The 20,166-nt window shown below is 43.6% G+C and overlaps 1 protein-coding gene and 1 non-coding gene across 2 annotated transcripts in view; both read left to right on the top strand.

Annotated features, from left to right (window-relative positions):
- Positions 1-792: 792 nt before the first annotated feature.
- On the top strand, positions 793-916 carry LOC146890333 (small nucleolar RNA SNORA76). The gene has a single exon (XR_014999232.1). It is a non-coding gene; the product is annotated as a small nucleolar RNA SNORA76 (small nucleolar RNA).
- A 6,914-nt stretch (positions 917-7,830) lies between these two features.
- Positions 7,831-20,166, top strand: part of LOC125404275 (SNF2 related chromatin remodeling ATPase 5) — a 43,715-nt gene continuing 31,379 nt past the window's right edge. The window contains exons 1-5 of the mRNA XM_087900460.1: positions 7,831-8,099; positions 10,455-10,529; positions 12,039-12,205; positions 15,795-15,895; positions 19,460-19,560. Of these exons, the coding sequence (XP_087756586.1) occupies positions 7,923-8,099; positions 10,455-10,529; positions 12,039-12,205; positions 15,795-15,895; positions 19,460-19,560 (621 nt within the window). The 5' untranslated portion in view covers positions 7,831-7,922. The remainder of the gene's footprint in view (positions 8,100-10,454; positions 10,530-12,038; positions 12,206-15,794; positions 15,896-19,459; positions 19,561-20,166) is intronic.

The raw sequence follows: 20,166 nt of genomic DNA, 5'->3' as shown, positions 1-20,166 counted from the left end.
TTTAAAAGCAGACTGTACCAGCTATTTGGGGTCTCTCGGCTTCCCGAATGCTGAGGGACCCTGTCATGACAGAATTAATAAAATCCTCATGCTTTTGCATCGGCTGTGGTGTAAGAGGTGGTCTCTGGGGGCGACTCCTTCTCGGGTTGGACACTAGAGTCCAACAGAGCAGCAGATAGTAATTAATATTCAAGATGTCAACCTACCAGAATGAAATTCGCTGATAGGAACCTCGTCAGGCAAAGCCACAGGGCAAAGACTCCAGAATATCTCATGCTTCTGTCTGTAATCCCACATGTGCTATTTCAAATTTCCCTGTATCATACAAAGTGTGCTTATCTCATGATTGCATTCCAATCTACCAGGCATTTTTATCTGTGGGTTGTCAAGAAGATGACTCCTGTTTAACCTGTATTATCTAATTGATATCAATAATGTTATCTTTTTGTTGTTGTTGTTGTTGTTGTTGTTTTTCCTGAGACAAGATTTCTCTGTAGCTTTGGTGCCTGTCCTGGAACTAGCTCTTGTAGACCAGACTGATCTTGAACTCACAGAGATCCGCCTGCCTCTGCCTCCCAAGTGCTGGGATTAAAGGCGTGCACCAACACCGCCCGGCTAATAAATAAATAAATCTTTTTTAAAAAACGAATACCTCTCGAGATAGTTAACAAAATGATTCTTTGCAGCTGCAAGTTACAGTCCACCAATTAGGGAGCTGACTGAGAAAAAAAATGCTTCCTTCTTGCTATGTGACATGCTATTTAGATTTATAACATGTGAGTTGTAGGAATGACTCTGTTTTTAATCATTTACTTAAGAAATGGAGTGCGTTAAGCTGCGGCGTCATATCATTGCTAGCGCATAACTGGGGCCACCTGCCCATCGCGGGAGGTCCTTTTAACTGCTAGCTACAGATGGGGGGGGGGGGGAAGAAATGGAATGCGACCTTTTGTATGACTCCTGTATTGTCTGAAAGATTTTGTGAGTATTTACACTGTGAAGAACAAAGAAAGATGAGAATACCATAAGAGAAGGAGTTACAATGGGCTAGAAGGATAACATACATCATGTATGAGAGAAATCAAAGGGAAACATAAAAGTAAAGACAGAGCTGGGCAGTGGTGGCTCACGCCTTTAATCCCAGCACTCGGGAGATAGAGGCAGGTGGATTTGTGTGAGTTCAAGGCCAGCCTGGTCTACAAGAGCTAGCTCCAGAACAGGCTCCAAAGCTACAGAGAAACCCTGTCTCGAAAAACCACAACAACAGCAACAACAAAAGAGTAAAGATAAAATCAGAATGAGAGAAGAATAGAGAACATCATGAGAAAAACATGAGAGAATCAAGAAGGAATCCCTAAGGAAAGTGTATTAGTATTTTTTCCTTAGCTCCCTAGATAAAAAGTCTTAGTTTGCACTGCACTGTGTACTTTCCTTTGAGCCCTTTCTGCAGCCTGGAAGCTGGTTCTTCCAGGCAGCGGTAATGGTACTCTGCATACTCTGCAAGCTAACAGAAGAGAAAGGTGAACACAACCCAGCTATTAAACCCTTTGATCTATAATGTTGTCCTGCCTTCAAGATAGGCTGGTACAATAGTGGCCCAAAGCCTGTGGGAGTAACCAACCAACATCTGATTTAAGGTACACTCCACTGGCATTCCTTGGGTGGCCAAGAACCTGAGACTAGAGAGTCCATGGACCTATGGGAAAACCAAATACTCCTGTCTGCTGAAGGAACGTAGCAATAAAATAACTCCTAAAGGCATTCTGCTACACTCATAGACCAGTGCCTTGCTCTGTTGTCAGAGAAACTTCCTCTTGCAGCAGATAGGAACAAGGACAGAGACTGCAACTGGACAAAGTACAAAGCATAAGAGACTTTGAAAAACTCCCTAAATACTTCCATAAAAGGGATTCTCTATCAAATCTCTCCCCTCGGGGCTCAGGGAACTCCAAAGAGGAGGTGGAAAGTGTGTAAGATGCAAAGGGGATAAAGGACACCAAGGTGACAAGGCCTTCTAAACCAGCAGTTTCCAGCCTGTGTATTGAGACCCCTTTTTGGGGCAGGGGACCATTGGAAAACATAGATAATTATATTATGATTAATTTTGTCTTTTCCAAGAGCTGAGGACCGAACCCAGGGTCTTGTGCTTGCTAGGCCTCTGCATTTTCTAATGAGAGACAGAAAGGGTGTGGATCAGATGGGATAGGAGAAGGGGAAGAATTGATAAAAGTTGGGGGGAGAGGAAACAATGATTAGAATATATTGTATGAAAAATCCATTTTCAATAAAAGAAAACATTGCTTACCTTTTATTACTATTATTTATTTATTTTTCAGGCATGGTCTTATGTAGCCTAGGCTGCTCTTGAATGAGATATATAGTTAAGAACATCCTTTAATTTCTGATTGTCCCAGTTATTCCTCCCAAGTATTGACATTACAGGTGTGTGCCATCATGCCCAGTTATGTGTAGTTCTAGGAACTTAACCCAGGCAGAGCCTCTTCATACCAGGCAAACACTCCTACCAACTGAGCCGTATCCTTAGCCCCTCTATTTATTTTTGTATTGGTGTATTATCTCACCCAGGGCCTTCTGCAGGCCACAAAAGTTATGTACCACTGAACTACATCCTCAGAAGACCTTAAATCTCTCTCTCTCTCTCTCTCTCTCTCTCTCTCTCTCTCTCTCACACACACACACACACACACACACACACACACACAGAATAAATATAAGAGATCATGGTGAAAGTGTTGTAGATTATATATATATATATATATATATATATAATTTCACAATATGTCTGTACTTCTAAACATCACATTATATACCTTGAATAAACACATTTTCCGTCTTTCTGTGCCGGGGATTGACTATGCTCAGCAAGAATGCTCTACCACTGAGCTAAACCCCTAGTTCATCTGTCAATCATACCTCCATAAAAGTAGAAAAAGTAGATTTTTCAGTATTACAACAAATTTATTTTTAAAAAATGCAGGATTAGGGCCCAGTGAATGAAGGACTCACAAGCCTGCTCAGGGTCCCTTGCCCTGGGCAGGGAGGAGGAACCATTGGCAGTCGGGCACCATTATGGTGAGCCAATATGTATTGGTGTACGAGAGAGAGGGAGAGAGAGAGAGAAGGGGGGCAGAATGGCTCATGTCCTGTGGAGAGAGGCAGATCTGAAGAGGCAAAGGCAGTAAGGAACAAGTTGATGTGGGTGACCTGCTTGCCCTCTTGGACCATGTTGACGTCTCTGTCTGGGGGGCCACGTCTTGGTCAATGGCCTGCAACAGCTGTGGTCTGTGTTGATGTCTGTGGTTCCTGTTATAACTGAAGCAAGTGAGGAGACCTGGAGTCTGGGGTGTCACACTGATGCCCAAGAGCCATGCCACTGCAGGGGCCACCCTGAACTACCAGGGGCCATGGAGGCTTCCAGGCCTGAGCTGCAGCTGAGGGTCATGTCTAGGTTCAGTCTTGCCGCAGCCAGGGTACGTGTTGATATCCACTGTGCCTGTTGCCATTGAGGGCTGAGCCACCACCTGGGGCCATGTTGGTGTCCACCCTGCCGCTGGAGCAATGCTGATCTGAGAGACCTGCACTGCCATCTAGGGCCATAGTGACATCCTGGCCCAGGCTGCTGCCAGGAACCATGTCTGGGTCCATGATCCCTGCTCCGTTGGGGTCTGTGTAGATGTCCATGGCCCATGTTGCCCCCAAAGGCCATAAGGATGCCTGAAGGAGCAAAACAAACTCCATTTTGAAAATGAACTTCATTTTAGACAGGACCTAACTAGGGGTCTGGATTCAGTCCAGCAAAGTCATAAACATTCCCAAGAAACTGTGTCTGCTCTGGTCAAAGTGGCCCACCAGGGTACTCAGACGACATCTGTTTACATCTGCTTGCTTCAAACGTCCTTGTAGGTACCTGATTAACCACTGTTTGCCCCTGTATTAGCACAGGGTCAGCAGATGTCTGGAGGATGTAACGGGGGGTGGGCTGTTGCTATCCTCCTTAAATACTAATAGCCTAACAGGAACCAACAGCTAAGCTTTACCTCACCAATAGCCAATTGTGATATAGGATAAGGAATTTTGTATTTTGTGGCTTTTGTCTTTATAAACCCCTTACAGGGGCTGGAGAGATGGCTCAGTGGTTAAGAGCACTGGCTGTTCTTCCAGAGGTTCCGAGTTCAATTCCCAGCAACCACATGGTGGTTCTCAACCATCTGTAACGAGATCTGGTGCCCTCTTCTGGCCTGTAGGCAGACATGCAGGCAGAATACTGTGTACAAAATAAATAAATAAATCTTTAAAAAAAATAAAAATAAATAAACCCCTTACAATAGTAGATGGGGTCCTTCTCCCTTTATCTGCTGTGTCAGACTATGAGGCAGAGGAAACGTACTAGCCCGTACTTAATAAACGAAACCTTGCTTTTGCATTTGGAAGTATGGCTCTATGTGGTCTTCTTGGGGTCCTTGGACTCAGGCACAACAATGCCAGATTTGAAGTGTGGCTGCCAGCTGTGGCCATGTTGGGGTCCCAAGAATGTGTAGCTGCTGGGGTCATGCCGACCTGAGTGGCTTGTGTGGCTGGGCCTGTGGTGTCATCTGGGTCCCCAGCTACTGCTGAAAACCATGTCTGGGTCCACGACCCTACCACAGTCAGGGCTTACACTGATGTCCACGGCTTTTCTTACCACGGAGAGCAGTGCAAATGCCCAGGGTCTGGGCAGACATCTGAGCCCATGGTGGTGACCGAAGGTCATGCGGCAACCAGGGCCATACAGGATGTGGGTGGCCTGAGCTTCCTACCTGATATCATCTGGTCCTGAGTTGCTGCCTATGGCTATGTCTGTGACCCTACCATATCAGGGTCTAAGATGATTTCTGTAACTTGTTGCCATCAAAGGCTGTGAAGATGCCGGGGGTTTGTGTTAACACTTGGGGTCACATTGGTACCCGAGGGTCAGGCTGTCACAGGGGTCCTACAGATCAGGGTTGGCGGGAGGCCTGCACTGCCACTCAGGACCATAGGGATGTCTGGGCCCAAGGTATGGCCAGGTTTCACGCCTGGGTTCGTGGCCCTACTGTGGCTCCTGTTACCATTAAAGGCTGTGTGGCTACCTGGGCTTCTACCTGGGGCCATGTTGGAGTCCGGGGACTTTTATGCCTACATTACGGGGACCCTCAAAAAACCACCACAGAGATTGAATCCTATATGTAAAAGCAAAGAGCCTTTATTCCAGTTTGAATTGAACTCTCTGTGTGTCCAGTGCATTGGTGTGACCAGAGAGTCTCAAGCTCAGCTGGAGTAGGGTTTTTGCTTTTTTTTTTTTTTTTTTTTTTTTATAATAGCAGAGGTTGGGGTGAGGGATTTCAAAGGTTTAGTACCCCTGATTGGCTCTCATTTGTCTAGGGGTGACCTGGTGAAAGGGGATGGGTGTGTGTTTAGACTAAGGGACATCAGGTGATCCTATCTATAATGGGTGAAATGTTAGGATTTCCTTTAGTTAGGTACTTTCCCCTTGGGTGGTCTGTTCCTGGTTGGTGCCAGGGTAGTCTCAGTTTCTGGTCTTTCCTGGAACAAGGTAATCTGAAACTCAGGCCTCTATGGAGTTTGTTGTGGCTGGCTCAATCTGATAAGAGGCCTGCAATACCAACCTGGGCCATGGTGACAACTGGACCAAAGCTGCTGCTACTGGCCATGTCTGGGTTTGTGGCTTTGATGCCGCTGGGGTCTGCATTGATGTCTGTTGCCTGTGTTACCACAATGGCCCATGTGAACCATGTGTTTAACCATGTGTTGAACTGTGTTAAAGTACAAGGACTGTAGGCCTGGTGGTGGTGGTGAGCGCCTTTAATCCCAGCACTAGGGAGGCAGAGGCAGGTGGATCCCTGTGAGTTCAAGGCCGGCCAGCCTGGTCTACAGAGTTAGTTTTCCAGGACAGGCTTCAAAGCTAAGGAGAAACTCTATCTAAAAAAAAAAAAGTCAGTGACTGTGCTGAGTTGCTCCCAGCCAATAACTGGCAGAGGGAGAGCTGTTTCCAAAGGAGAGCTGTTTCCAACAGAAAGCTGACCCTGTCCCTTTCCCCACCCCTCATAAGAGACGGTTTTGTCCCCCTACTTGAGAAAGCTGCCCCCCCCCAAAGGACATGGGAGACCTGGCTTCACTCCCCATCTGAAGGTGACAGCCCCAGCAGCCCAGACTGATCAACTCAGCTACCACCCAGGCACACATCCAGGGCTTTGAGTTGGCACTCCCCAACATCTACCCCATGGTCCTGGGGAACCATAGCCACAGGATCTCCATGACCCTGCAGCAACAGCAAGATACAGGAGAGGAGAATCCATGAGGGCCCAGTGATGATGGTGCACCAAAGCCAGAGGCCTTGAACCTGACCAACAGCACATCACACAATGAACATTTGCAAGTAAAGCTGTCAGGACAAAAGGATCACATAGCAGCTCTCAGCGCCACCAAGAGGGATGAAGAGGTGATGGAGAGGTGGGAAAAATGGAGGATGCCTCACCACAGGCGAAATCAGTTTGGCTAGGGTTCAAACCCAGGGCTCACGCAACTCAAGCATTTCACAAACCGACCTATAACTCCAGCTTTCTGAAGTATTTCCAGAGCGTTTTGATTAGAGAATTACTAAACTAACAGTACAAACATTTGAACTTATTTTAAATTTGGAAGAGATTTGAAACTCGATATAATTTAACTCTTGAAGAGACTTCCTTTTTTCAACATCGGTGGCCACGAGGATTAAGATAACAAAGACCTTGTACGCCTGGAAATAGACCGGTGAGGTAATGTAGAAGCAGAAGCAAGGTCTTACTTAGAGCCTCCATGTGTCCTAAGGCCGGAAACAGAAGCAGAACCAATAATTTTTCGCGACAGGATTTCTCTGCCACCAATGCCCAAGTAAGAATTTTTCTTTTTTAATAATTTTTGAGACAGGGTCTCACTGTGTAGCTCTGGCTGTCCTGGAACTCACTCTGTAGACCAGGCTGGCCTCGAATTCTCAGAGATCCACCTCTGCCTCCCCCTGACAAACAGTTCTTAAGGCGACAAGAATGCGCATTTTGTTTTGATGCACACGGAAAAAAACACGCCATCATCTGTATCTGTCAGCGGCCATTCGTGCTCTCGCGGGTGACGTGTCTCCCCGCCGAATTCTGGAAGGGGCTGCCCTACGCATCCGACTCGGGGCTGCAACCCCAGGTCATTGTTTTCTTGGACGTCCGACGTCACCTAGCGACACGCCCCCGAGCGGAGGCCTGCCCGGGCCGAGAGGCACAGAGCCGTTGAGGAGCGCCCGGCTCGCGTCACGCGACGAGCCGAGACGCAAAGTTACGCAGCCGCGCTGCCCCGAGGCCCCGCCCACCCTCCCTCCGCAGCTCTCCGGCGGCCCGGAGGAGGCGTGGACAAGGAAGAGCCGGCGCATGCGCTTTCGCGGGCCGGCCTTTGAGGGGGAACTATCGATCTCGCGAGGGTTGGGAGCGGTACCGTAGGCGGCCGTCCCGGTGGTTGGGGAAGAGTCTCCTCCTGAGCGGAGAAGGCGCGGGAGGCCTCCGAGAACCTTTCGCTTTCCTTTCCCCTTCCCTCTGCCCTCCGCCTCCTAAGTCAGCCCGCCCTCCCTAACTTCCGTGACCCCGCTGACCCCGCCCACCCTGGTCGACGTGATTCCCGCCGTGAAGTAAACGCCGGGGTGCGGAGCCGAGAGCGGCGCAAGAGGACTCTGGAGCGAGCACCGCGGCGGGACCGGCTCGGGTCGGTGGCTGAGCCGCCGCGCGTGAAAGCTTGCGGGCGGGTCTCGCTCCTCGGGGGGCCCGGACGCCAGAGCCGCGCAGGCCCAGGCCGCTTCCCTCCGCGCCGCGCCTGCCCGTGGCCGCGGCGGGTGACGCAGCCGGAACATGTCGTCGGCGGCCGAGCCTCCGCCGCCCCCGCCTCCCGAGAGCGCGCCTTCCAAGGCCGCGGCGGCGGGCTCCTGCGGGAGCGGCAGCGGCAACAAAGGCGGCCCCGAGGGCGGCGCGGCGCCGGCGGCCCCGTCGTGTGCAGCGGGCTCGGGCCCCGCGGACGCGGAGATGGAGGTGAGCGCGGGGGCCGCGCGGGGAGGGAGATGGATGCCTGGCTAGCGCCAGGTCTCCTTCACCTCGGCGTTTTCCCTCCGTGTAGCCAGCCTCGGCGGGCCGCGGGCGCTCCTAGCAAACACATGCTATTGATTACCGCGGCCGAGGGTACCGGTGCTCCCCTGCGCTAGATGCCCCCCTAAACTCGCTCGGTTCCCCCCTGATCTGGGATTTAGTTTGCACGAAACTTTGGGGGAGGGCCAGGGAGCTGCCCCTCCGAGTGGGATTCCCAGGGCCAGCGCGACGTCCTCCAGCGTCGCACGCAGCAGGGGGCTTGGGTCTTGAGGGCCCCATCCCGGTGCTGGCGGGGGCGGCATCTGTCTGTTGTGGGCAGAGACAATGGCGAGAGCTGGGGGGCCGAGGGCGCAGCTGCCTCTGTGCAGCCAGGGGGAGGCCCCTACTGGGCCCTGCTCCACCGGGAGGGGAGCGAGCGTGACAGCCGCAGCACCTGTCCTGGATCCCCATCTAATTAGGGGTTTGTGGATGGAGAGATGAATGAATGGGAACGTCGGGGGAGGGCGCCGGGCTGCTGACCCAGCGCATTATCTTCTGCTAAGGTCCATTCCGACCGTTCGCTATTGAGCCACCTTCTGGGGATCGAGTGGGCCAGATGATGATGACAATACTCGAAGTCGGGGGAGAGGGTGGAAAAATGGTGGCGCTGCCAGGGAGGTAGTTTGTAGTTCCAGGCCCAAGGCTTCTGAGACTTTCAGTCCTTAGGTTGGAAATAACACTGTAAAGATGAACCCTAGTGCAGCATTTCCCCTGTAAGGAAATGACAGTGCAGTCTGATTCGCTTGGTGAAATAACGTGTTGTTAGTCCTGGAAATAAATATTAGTGGGGAGGGGAGGTTGTTAGTGTAATGCCCCAATTTGAAGTGAATGAAGTTTCATTTTCAAATGGATTTTATTCTGGGCGTAGGTGGCATAAACCTTTTATCCCACCACTTCCAAGGCACTTGGTCTACACTGTGAGTTCCAGGACAGCCAGGGATACACAGAGAAACCCTGACTTCCCCCCCCCCCAAAAAAAAAAACGGAAAAAAGAAAACAAACACAATTTTGTATTTGATGCCCCTTAAGATTTTAAACGGTCTTTTGAATTTCTGAGACTGTTTAACTGGATTCTTGGATATCTACTCAGAGTCTGGGCATCAATGACACTGAAGGAAATTATATTTACATGTGCAGTTCTCCCCAGGGAGACGCACTTAGTTCACCACAGCTTTGCTCTGTTTGTTGTTGTAACTTGGAGTCACATTTCCCCTATAGATGTTATTTCTATTTACGGGTCCTAAAGATGAGAATTTAAAACCAAGATGAAATTAATTTTTGAGTCGCTATAAGCGTGAATGTGATAACACCTGTGGTGTAAAATAAGTGGTATTTTTGTTCATCAGATAGAAAACCGAGTCTTCTAGAAAGAGCCTAGGGTAGAACTGTGATCTGGTTCTAGAAAGGTGTGTGGTTTCTACACACCTTGCCCTGTCACGTGTTTGTTTGTTTTTTAAGTTTGACAATTTTACATATTGTAAAATATCAATAATTTGTTTTTCTCAATTTTATTCTTCACTCATTTTCTGTTCATCTTGTAGTTTTTATTGTCTTTGAAGACTATTACCTTCAGTCTGCTTTTCATTGACTTAACTGAAGTTAGAATCAGAATTACGTCTGTGTCAAGTACACTTGCCTGATGTGTCTGATGACCTGAAATATGTTTTGTACTTAGAAAAAGAAGACATTGAATTATAGAATTAATGTCTGCAGTTGGGAAGCGCATACTATTGTAGGGTGTATTTTACCTCTAATGTGTAATGTAGACTAGGTTGGAGGTTTTGTCATTGCTTGTGGCATTTGACTGTCATTATGACTGTGTTTTGAGTGTATTTATTACTAACTAGGAGTCAGACTAAGAATATTCAATTAAGTTCCCTTTTTTTCTTAATGTTCTTGATAGGGGAAATCAGTGACTAATGCTGCCTTCCATGTGTACATTTGTGTAATAGCACAGTAGATAGAAGTTTATGATAAGAAGGGAACATTGATGTTATCTTTATAATTTTTTTTCCCAAAGATACAGATTTGCCCATACGTCTCGTCTAGAAAGTAATTTCGCTTTAGGGCGTTGTTGATAATATTTTAATCATGGCATCAGTTTATAATTGGGAAAAGTGATTTCCCTATAGTATTCTATTTCATCCTTATCAAGTTTCATGTCAGGTTATGTGACAGCCATTAAATTCCTAGGGAATATGGAATAAGAATGTATTATTTAGTTGACAGTTCTTAAACAACTGTATTTTCTCTTCCTACCAGGAAGTGTTTGATGATTCATCACCTGGAAAGCAAAAAGAAGTTCAAGAACCAGATCCTACATATGAAGAAAAAATGGTATGTTCTAGATAGATGAACTTCTGTAAAAAGATTTTAAATGTATTCATTGGTTTATGTATACATATGATATGTATACATAAACTTTATACAATGTATAAAATGTATACATTGGTTTATGTATACAATATGATAATGTATCACTTATTGAAGGACACAATTAGGTGTCTCTAATTGTGCTGTAAAACATAACAAATTGTGGCACTTTTACCCACTATAGTTTAGATTGTGATACTAATATATTCATATATAGCTTCAGTCCTCCGTCTAAAGTTTATTTCATTGCTGCTGATCTCACATGTATGTATTATTCCCTGAAGATCTTTACCCTGAGAGACCTTTTTATTTTAAAAAAAAAATGATCATGATTGACTTTCTTAAAAAGTGCGTGCTACCATACCTAACTTGTTTCTCTTTGTGTAAATAGATTATCATGTCTTTATTTTTTTTAAATATTTATTTATTTATTATGTATACAATATTCTGTCTGTGAGTATGTCTGCAGGCCAGAAGAGGGCACCTTATTACAGATGGTTGTGAGCCACCTTGTGGTTGCTGGGAATTGAACTCAGGACCTTTGGAAGAGCAGGCAATACTCTTAACCACTGAGCCATCTCTCCAGCCCGATTATCATGTCTTTAAAACATCACTTATTGAAGGACTTGAGAGTTCATTATTAGTAAGCTTATTTTCAAGAACTTGTTTTCAAATAAGTTTACTCTCTGCATATGACAACAGGAAATATTCAAAGGGATAGCTAACAAATTTGAGACTGACGAGATCATCCAGAGGGGTCATTGTCAACAACTTTACAAACTGTTCTCCCTGCTGGCACATACTGTGATGTCATTTCTGGAGATAAAATTGATGGCAATTGCACAGGAATTAAAGTCTATGTTTCTGGTGATGGCACTGCACAATTTTCTATTAGTAACACGACTGGAGACCCATTTATTGCAATCCATGTTGAGTCAAAACTATAAAATTTAAAATAAATTTATACTGAGCATCTCCTTCCCCAAAAAAGAAAAGTATTTGATAAGTGAATTTCAGACCTGGTACCCTTTTAAAATTTGGCATCAGGTTGAGTAACCAGTATGTTTTCTTCTGAATACATTCCCTTGTACAGTGTTTTTCTTGTTTGTTTTGTTTTTATGTTGTATTTGAAATGTTGTTACTGTTATCCTATTAAAGGATAATGCACATAAAATGTTATTTTTGGAAATACGTGAATTCATTTAAGCGTGTCTGTAGGCATGATGTATTTTCTGTCATGCCCCTTTACAGCCATTCCTACCCTTAGCCCACTCCCACTCTCATCTTTAAGTCACTAACTGCAGCTGATAGGTTCGTATGTTCAGCCTGTGCTTGTCTGTCACTTGTCTTCGGGAGTCACGGTCACCTGTGCTGCGTGTTCCAGTAGTTTGTTCATTTTGATTCTTTAGTTCTTCTTGCAGGCATATGTAAATTATTTCTAAAGTTTAATAAAGTGTTTCTTAAATTTTGCAGCAAACTGACCGAGCAAATAGATTTGAGTATTTACTAAAGCAGACAGAGCTGTTTGCACATTTCATTCAGCCTGCTGCTCAGAAGACTCCAACCTCACCCTTAAAGATGAAACCAGGGCGCCCACGGGTAAAAAAGGATGAAAAACAGAATTTGCTCTCAGTTGGCGAGTGAGTAGTAGTTTTATATTTCATAGTTTAAACCAAATTTGCTTTTTAAATTATACTTTTTAAGGTTTTTGTTTTATCTTCTGTGGCTTCACAGTTGTGGCCATCACTGTCTCAGTATCTAAAAATATGTACAATGACTTTTTAAACCATTAAATGCTTTCTTTGCTTTTATACCATTAAATGCTTTGTGAATTGTAACGGTCGTGTTGTACATGGAATTAAGATGTTAAGCGTTCCTTAGAGGGGTTAAAACTACAGAGGTTAAGTGTGTTAGTCACCATTACATAGACGTGCATGATCCACATTTGAACGTGAATCTGATGTATATTCTTGTCTTCCAAAAAACATAACTACGTTGAGGGTATTTTAGTATTTTGTGTTGGTACCAGAGATTGAATTTAGGGCCTCATGCTTGCTGGATGAGCATCCTACCACCAGCTTATAGAGTCCACCCAATTTTTTCACTTTTTAAAATTTTGAGACAGGGTTTTTCACTGAGTTGTGAGAGTTGGCCTCAAATGGTCCTCGGGGACTGAAGAAAGGTCTTTCTCTGTCGGCTCTCTCTCTTTTTTTTTTCTGATATAAAACAATATTATTTAATGCTTGAACTTATTGTTTTACACTCTACTAATCTTACTAAATGCAATTTTAATATAATGAAGTATACTGATTTAAATTTCCAAAGTATTTTTACAAATCAATATAGAGAAATTGCATAATGAGGTTTATTTTCAAGGTACAATATATGGCTCTAATGCACACACATAATTAATATGTTAGGTAAGATTTCAAACACAAAGTAAATGAATAAAAATCTCACATGCACGAATAAAAAGTATTCATGCTGTTTCTACTGTTTCTATTGTTTTATAAAGACATAAGTTGTATTTACATCTTTAAAGTTGTTTCATAAATTTTCATAAATGTGTTTATTTATTGGACAAATCCTGACCCACATATTTCACAAGAAATTTGATTTTCTCATATGTAGATTCCCATGTATCATGAATTATTCTGTGAATGACTTTATTTTCATATTTTGATGAAAAAATATAGAAAATATCTTCATTATGAAGACATGATTGCTACAGAATTCTGTATTCTCAACACATAGATTGTTATTTATAATAATAATGAATATATTAATAGAAAAATATAAATATAAGTTTTCTTGTTCCTCACAATAAAGAATCATCAATTATAAGATAATGACCATGACAGTAGAGAACATTCTTTAGAAACTGTTTTCCATTGATTAACATATGAAAAATTATGCATTTATTCTTTAATTTCTTGACCAGTTTACAAATTCTCATTAATCACATGCCCTGTTTTAGAAATTATCTTGTGAAGGTACTCTTACACAGGATTTCCTTATTGCATTGATTTTTATTCATTTTGTTTTTTGTTTTTTTTTTTTGTTTTTTTTTTTGAAAGTAATTTTATTAAATTTTAAAAGTTTCCATTTCCGCCCCTCCTCCCAACACCCTCCCACTCCCCCCACTGCCTCTCCTCCTCCCTCTTCGTCCCTAAGGGCAGTCAGGGTTTCCTGCCCTGTGGGAAGTTCAAGTTCCTCCCCCCTCCCTCCAGGTCCAGGAAGGTGAGTATCCAAACAGACTGGATCCCCAAAATCCAGTATATGCAGAGGAAACAAGTCCCAGTGTCATTGTCTGTCGGCTCTCTTAAGCAGCTAGCATTGCAAGTGCGTATCCCCAGCCTTGGTAGTAAAGGCATTTGAGCTGATGTGTACACTATTTGTTTAAAATGTTTGCTGCATACTTAGCTGGCTGCTTATATGTTGAAGTGTCCCATGTGCCATCCTTCAGTATTTTTTGGTAATTCCTTGTACGTATTGAATATACAGATTTTTGAAGATTTTTTTGCTAGTATCTTAATAGTTTAAGGATGGTCTCTTCTATAATTCCTGATGTGATAAACGAAGTATGTAAATTATCATATGTAAGATTATTTTAAATCTTACATTATATGTTTATCAATGTGAAAATTGCTAAGTGATTAGTTGAAACAGGAAAGTGTGTTCATTTGGAGGGAATAGGTATCATATTAGTTTTATTTGGAATATTCTGTTGTTCCGGTATATTTTATTATTACCAATTATGTATATTCAAATTGCTATTTTTATATTTAAAAATAAAATTCTTTTCAAGCCAGGTGGCAGTGGTACAAGGCTTTAATCCCAGCACTATAGAGGCAGATCTCTGAGTTCTAGAAAATGAGTTCTAGGAAAGCCAGGGCTACACAGAAACTCTGTCTCTAAAAACCAAAAAAAGAAAGAAAAGTTTTTAAGAGACAACTTTATACTGTAGATATATTTAAATTTTTCCAGATGTGAGCTCTTGCTAGCTATTTAAATATATCAATGTCCTGGAATTAATGTAGTAAGCATTATTGTGTTGTGGGATAATCAGTATATGGTATGAAAAGAAATGCTTCTGCTCTTTCTGTCATTCTGTAAAATAGAGATGGTTCACAGGAAATATACAGTAGGTTACTGAGTTTTGTTTCTTTACTGAATAGTGTCATTGGAAAATAAGATTGAGTCTCTCTCTCTCTCTCTCTCTCTCTCTCTCTCTCTCTCTCTCTCTCTCTCTCTCTCTCTGACAGTTGTCTTGTGTCAGACCCCAGACCTTGGCTACACTAGGGAGGCACTCTATCACAAAGAGATCTATTTTTTTAGTCCTCTTTCTCTTTTTGGAGATGGGTTTGGGTGTGCATCTCAGTGCATAGCCCAGACTGGCTTCAAATTCAGTCTTTCTCTCCCTGGAATGTAGGAATTATACCTGTGGCCAACCAACACCGGACATTTGCTTTTCTCTGCCTCCTCAGTGCATGGATTGCAAGTCCAGCTGCATTTTGCTTTTATTTTGATGGGGAGGTGGGTTTGAATTCATATCTTGTAAGACAAGCACTTTGCTGACTAGTCTCCAAAGAAAGACTTTGGTCCTTATTTCTTAGCTTTAATCATAGTTAATGATTTTAAAAGTGTCATTTCTAGAATTTTCCTCTTGACAAAAAGAAATGAAAAGGCAAGTTACAAAATTTGTCTGTGTTTTGTGTGTGTGTGTGTATGTGTGTGTATTCTTTAAATTGTTATCATGTTTATTAAATTCTTCTGTGAAATAATGTATTTATAATTTTTATTTGATTCCTTCCTCCCTTTCCCCTTGAGACAAAGTTTCTCTCTGTAGCCCTGGCTGTCCTGGAACTCACTATATAGACCAGGCTGGTCCCAGATTTAGAGATTAGCCTGCCTCTTAATGTACATTTTATTCATAGTTTAGCTAGCCACATGAATATTTAAGATTTAAATTTACTAGCAAATTTTCTCCTCACTTTTGTGCTCATTCTGCTTTTCAACTTTTTATTTGTTTATTTATTTCCTTTAAATGTTTTGAGGTACACGGGCTCTAACCTAGGACCTTCTACTCATGCTAGACGAGTGCTCTATCTCTGTGCTACATCTGTGGCTTTGGCTTACCTTAGACACCTGTTAAGATTGTTGTGATAGCATCATTTGCTGTACTGAAATAAAACTGATTATTATTGATTTTTGTTTTCATTTTGACAGCTACCGACACCGTAGAACAGAGCAAGAGGAGGATGAAGAACTATTAACAGAAAGCTCTAAAGCAACTAATGTGTGTACTCGATTTGAAGATTCTCCATCATGTATGTTAAATTCATTGAATCATATGATATACCCCCCCCTTTTAAAACGGCCATGCGGCAAGTGGGTGCAGGCAGGCATGCGGGCTCTGGGAGCAGCCAGTCCAGACAGAGACTGGCTGTGGATCCCTGCAAGATCCCGACAAGTGGGCCATGTGGCGGCTGGCAGTGGTGGCTGGTCCCAGCCACAGGCAGACACATCGCAGGCGGGCAGGAGACAGAGACATGGATAGACACAACATGTAGTGTGAGGTTAGATATTTATTCAGGGGGTTATGAAGGGGAAAGTGAAAGGAGGGGACAGAGAGAGAGAAGAAGGGAAAACGGGTGGGGGGGGATGCGCGCACCCCAAGATGGGACAGTGAGACATCTAAGATGGCACAGGGAGGGGCTGCCAGTAGTGGGCATGGATTGTCGTTTAAAGAGACAAAAACCATAACTTTCCCAGCTCTTGATTAGAATAAAAAGCAGGAGATTAGACACCACAGTTTGACGGAATTGGGGCGGTGAATTCTCAGGACAGCTTCCGGCTTATTTGTGGGCGTCGTCCTGGGGGAGGGTAACCCTGAGAAGGCTGGGTCTTGGCCATATCTTGGCATACCTGGTCTCTTTACTCCCAACCGCTGTCTGTGGCATGGAAATGTCTGGTGTCTCTCATCCTGTTTAAGGTATTGGCAGAACAAAGAACAAAGTTATATTAAGGAAATTAAAAAAAAATTTTTTAGGACCAGGGAATTGGTGGATGTATCTGACCTGTTTAAGGTGGGTTCTTGAATTCGACTCCCTGGAAGTCAGAAGAACTCCTTGGGTTTGTGAAACAGAAGTTTTAGACAAATAATGACTATGGCATATTTTTGTACAATGAAAAGTTTTTTGTTTTTTAAGACTATGGAGGGCAACATAAGAGAGAAATTTGATTTGAAATTTATTTGGTGAGGTAACCTGGCAAAACTTCTTAGCTATTAAACTGTCAGAAATCTTTGAGAAGGATAAGATTTTACTTGATCTACTGATTAAAAAACGACAGAGAACTTACTTGGTTGGCACCCAGAGCTACTCTTTTTGGGGTCCTCCATGGTTGTTAAAGGTTGCACTTGACCTTTGCTGTTTAGCACCAGGCCTTCCAGGCTCCAGAAGACCCTTTGAGCTAAGAAATCTCTAGGAAGACAGGCCTATCTTGACCTGAGCATCTAGGCTGTCGATTCCAGTGATTCTGTCCGCGCCTGAAGTTTAGAGGAAAGGCAGTTTAGAGGAAAGGCAGTTTAGTCCAAAGGTCAGCGCTCTGCAGTTGAAGTGAACTACAGATGGATGTTGTTTTGTGGCCATTTGTCTTCTGTCTTCTTTGGAGGACATAAGAGTGCTGATGGAAGCCAACCCACCAATTTTACGATTTAAAAATGCTGCTGGGTACCCGGCGGCAGTAGGCAGGCAGCGGACTCTGGGAGCAGCCGGTCCCAAGGCAGAGATCCCCACAAGATCCCTGACGGGCCATGTGGCGGTGGACATTGGTGGCTGGTCCCGGCAGCAGGCAGACACATGGCAGGCGGGCAGGAGACAGAGACATGGATAGACACAACATGTAGAGTAAGATTGAAATATTTGTTCATGGGGTTATGGAGGGGAAAGAGAAAAGTGGGGCAGAGAGAGAGATAAGAGAAGAGAGAGGGAAACGGGAGAGGCACGCACTCCAAGAAAGGACAGTGAGAGATCTAAGATGGTGGCTGCAGGGAGGGGCTGCCGGGAGTTGGCCTGGCTTGCCTCTTAAAGAGACAAAAAACATACTTTCCCCTCCCCCCACACAGTGTTTCTTTGTAACAGCTCTGACTGTCCTGGAACAGTCAGATAACAACAACAAAAAAAGGCTGGCCTCCAACTCACAGAGATACACCTGCCTCTGCTTCCCAAGTGCTGGGGTTAAAGGTGCCACTACTACCCAGCTGAATCATTCATTTCATTTTTTTTTTTTGAAAGGGGTTGATATTTGAATTTGCTTTACCAATAATTTATAAACTCTTCGTAATCTTGGATAGCTATAGGCTGTGAATAATTTCGGTTTGTTTGCTCTGACGTGTTAACATGTCGACTGGGGTCAGAGCTTCGAGTCTCATGCCGTTTGCAACGCCTTGGCTTTGATCCCTAGCGCTGAGAGAGGATAGTGTGTGCTATATTTCAGACGTGTGTGAAAATGCTCTTTATTTACATGTTATAAGGTACATATAAAATGAAATGATTTTGCCTCGTATTTTTCCCAAATAAGAAAACTACTTTGTAAGGGAGGGGGGGATCAGGAAGAAAATTTATTTACTGATGTTTTCCCATAAATTAATCATTTTTGAAATGTAGTAGAGTTTTTCAATAAGAAAACTTTTAGGCAGGTTAGTTTTACTTGTACACATCTTGATTTCTGATAGGATTAGAGACTTCCTCAATCTTCACTGCAGCCTACCTTTCCTGCAGCTCCTGTTCAGATGAGTATTCAGTGTGAACAATAGCAGAATTCTGGTTAAACTCTAATGTTAAGGAGTTACTCACTCTCACTTTGCTTTTCCCCTTTGTCTTATGAAGCACCCAGCTTCTATTCTTTTTTTTCTTTTTTTGAGGCAGGGTTTCTCTGTGTAGCACTGGCTATCCTGGAAATCACTGTGTAGACCAGGCTGGCCTTGAACTCACAGAGATCTGCCTCTCCAGTGTTGGGATTAAAGGCTGCTTGCCTCCACCACCTGACTTCTACTTTTCAAATCAAGCTAGAGGCTAGAGACCCTGTCTGACAAGGTGGGAAGGAAATTTAGATTACTTTTTTTCACATTCATTCATTGTAACTAGTGTGTCCAGTCCTGGTTGATTAGCTTTTTTCTTTCTGTCTTTTTTTTTTTTAAGATTTATTTATTGTGTATACAACATTCTGCCATACAACATGGCCCCTCTATGGTGCCAGAAGAGGGCACCAGATCTCAGTATAGATGACTTTGAGCCACTATGTGGTTGTTGGGAATTGAAATCAGGACCTCTGGAAGAGCAGACCAGTGTGCTCTTAACCTCTGAGCCTTCGCTCCAGTCCCAGCTTTTCATACTTAAGCAGTGATTTATCCGGGGAAGTAAAACAAGTAATATATACTAAAAGACATAAGATCTCTCAGAAAAAGAACTTAAAAAATTAGGAAGGGTGGACTTGGAGAAAGAATTCTCTGTGTTTATTCTACTGTGAGAGAACCTCTCTCTGATCTTTAAGAAGAACAAAAATATTTAGTTATACACATTGTTCTAGCATTAAAAAGAGAGGTACAGAGGCCAGAGTGTGGTTTAACATTGGTTGAGTGATTTGGATGAGGACTCTGATGCCAACAGTCATAGTTCATTATCAGTTATTTGTATCCAGCTTCTCCTGCTTCAGTTCAGATTTAATAGGCTACCTTTAATGATTTTAACCTTTCAGAATCCCCATAATATATGTGTCTTGAAAAGAAAAAGACACCTATAGGTCCCAGGTAAACCTCTAGAATCAGATAAAAGGGGCCTGACCTGTTTTGTATTTCTTGTGTTTAAATTGAACTTGCTTTGTTGTTCTAGATGTAAAATGGGGTAAACTGAGAGATTATCAGGTCCGAGGATTGAATTGGCTCATCTCTCTGTATGAAAATGGCATCAATGGTATCCTTGCAGATGAAATGGTATGTATTTGGTTATTTTGAAGCTTGAAGGTTTGTTGTTGTTGTTTTTTTTGGGGGGTTGTTGTTTTGCTTTTGTAACTTAAAATAGGTTGACATTAAACTTATGGCAATCAGGAGCACAGTTTTGTTGATTGCAACTAATTTTTTCTCGAAGTGTTATAAGCAACTTGCCTTAGCTGCATAAGTGATGTCTTCACATGTGAAGAATTATAATCTTGCTTGGCGGTGATGGTGCACGCCTTTAATCTCAGCACTCAGGAGGCACAGGCAGGGATGATGTCTTGGATTCGAGGCCAGCCAGGTCTACAAGAGCTAGTTCTAGGACAGGCTTCAATGCTACCAAGAAACCCTGTCATGAAACCCCCGCTGTCAAGAATTGCTACTTATCTATCTGTCTGTCTGTCTATCTGTCTATCTATCTGTCTATCTATCTTGAGACAGGGTTTCTCTGTATCACCTTGACTACCCTGGAGCACAGTGTGTAGACCATAGTGGCCTGGAATTCACAGAAATCCACCTGCCTCTGCCTCCCAAGTGCTGGGATTAAAGATGTGCGCCACCACTTGCAGCTTCTTTAGTTTTGTAGTGAAGTAGTTTGGCTGTTTC

The sequence above is a fragment of the Myodes glareolus genome, chromosome 22 (genome assembly GCF_982192425.1).
Source record: "Myodes glareolus chromosome 22, mMyoGla1.1, whole genome shotgun sequence".
NCBI classification, from domain to species: domain Eukaryota; kingdom Metazoa; phylum Chordata; class Mammalia; order Rodentia; family Cricetidae; genus Myodes; species Myodes glareolus.
The sequence above is the reverse complement of the archived record's forward strand: the minus strand, read 5'-3'. Positions and strand labels throughout refer to the sequence as shown.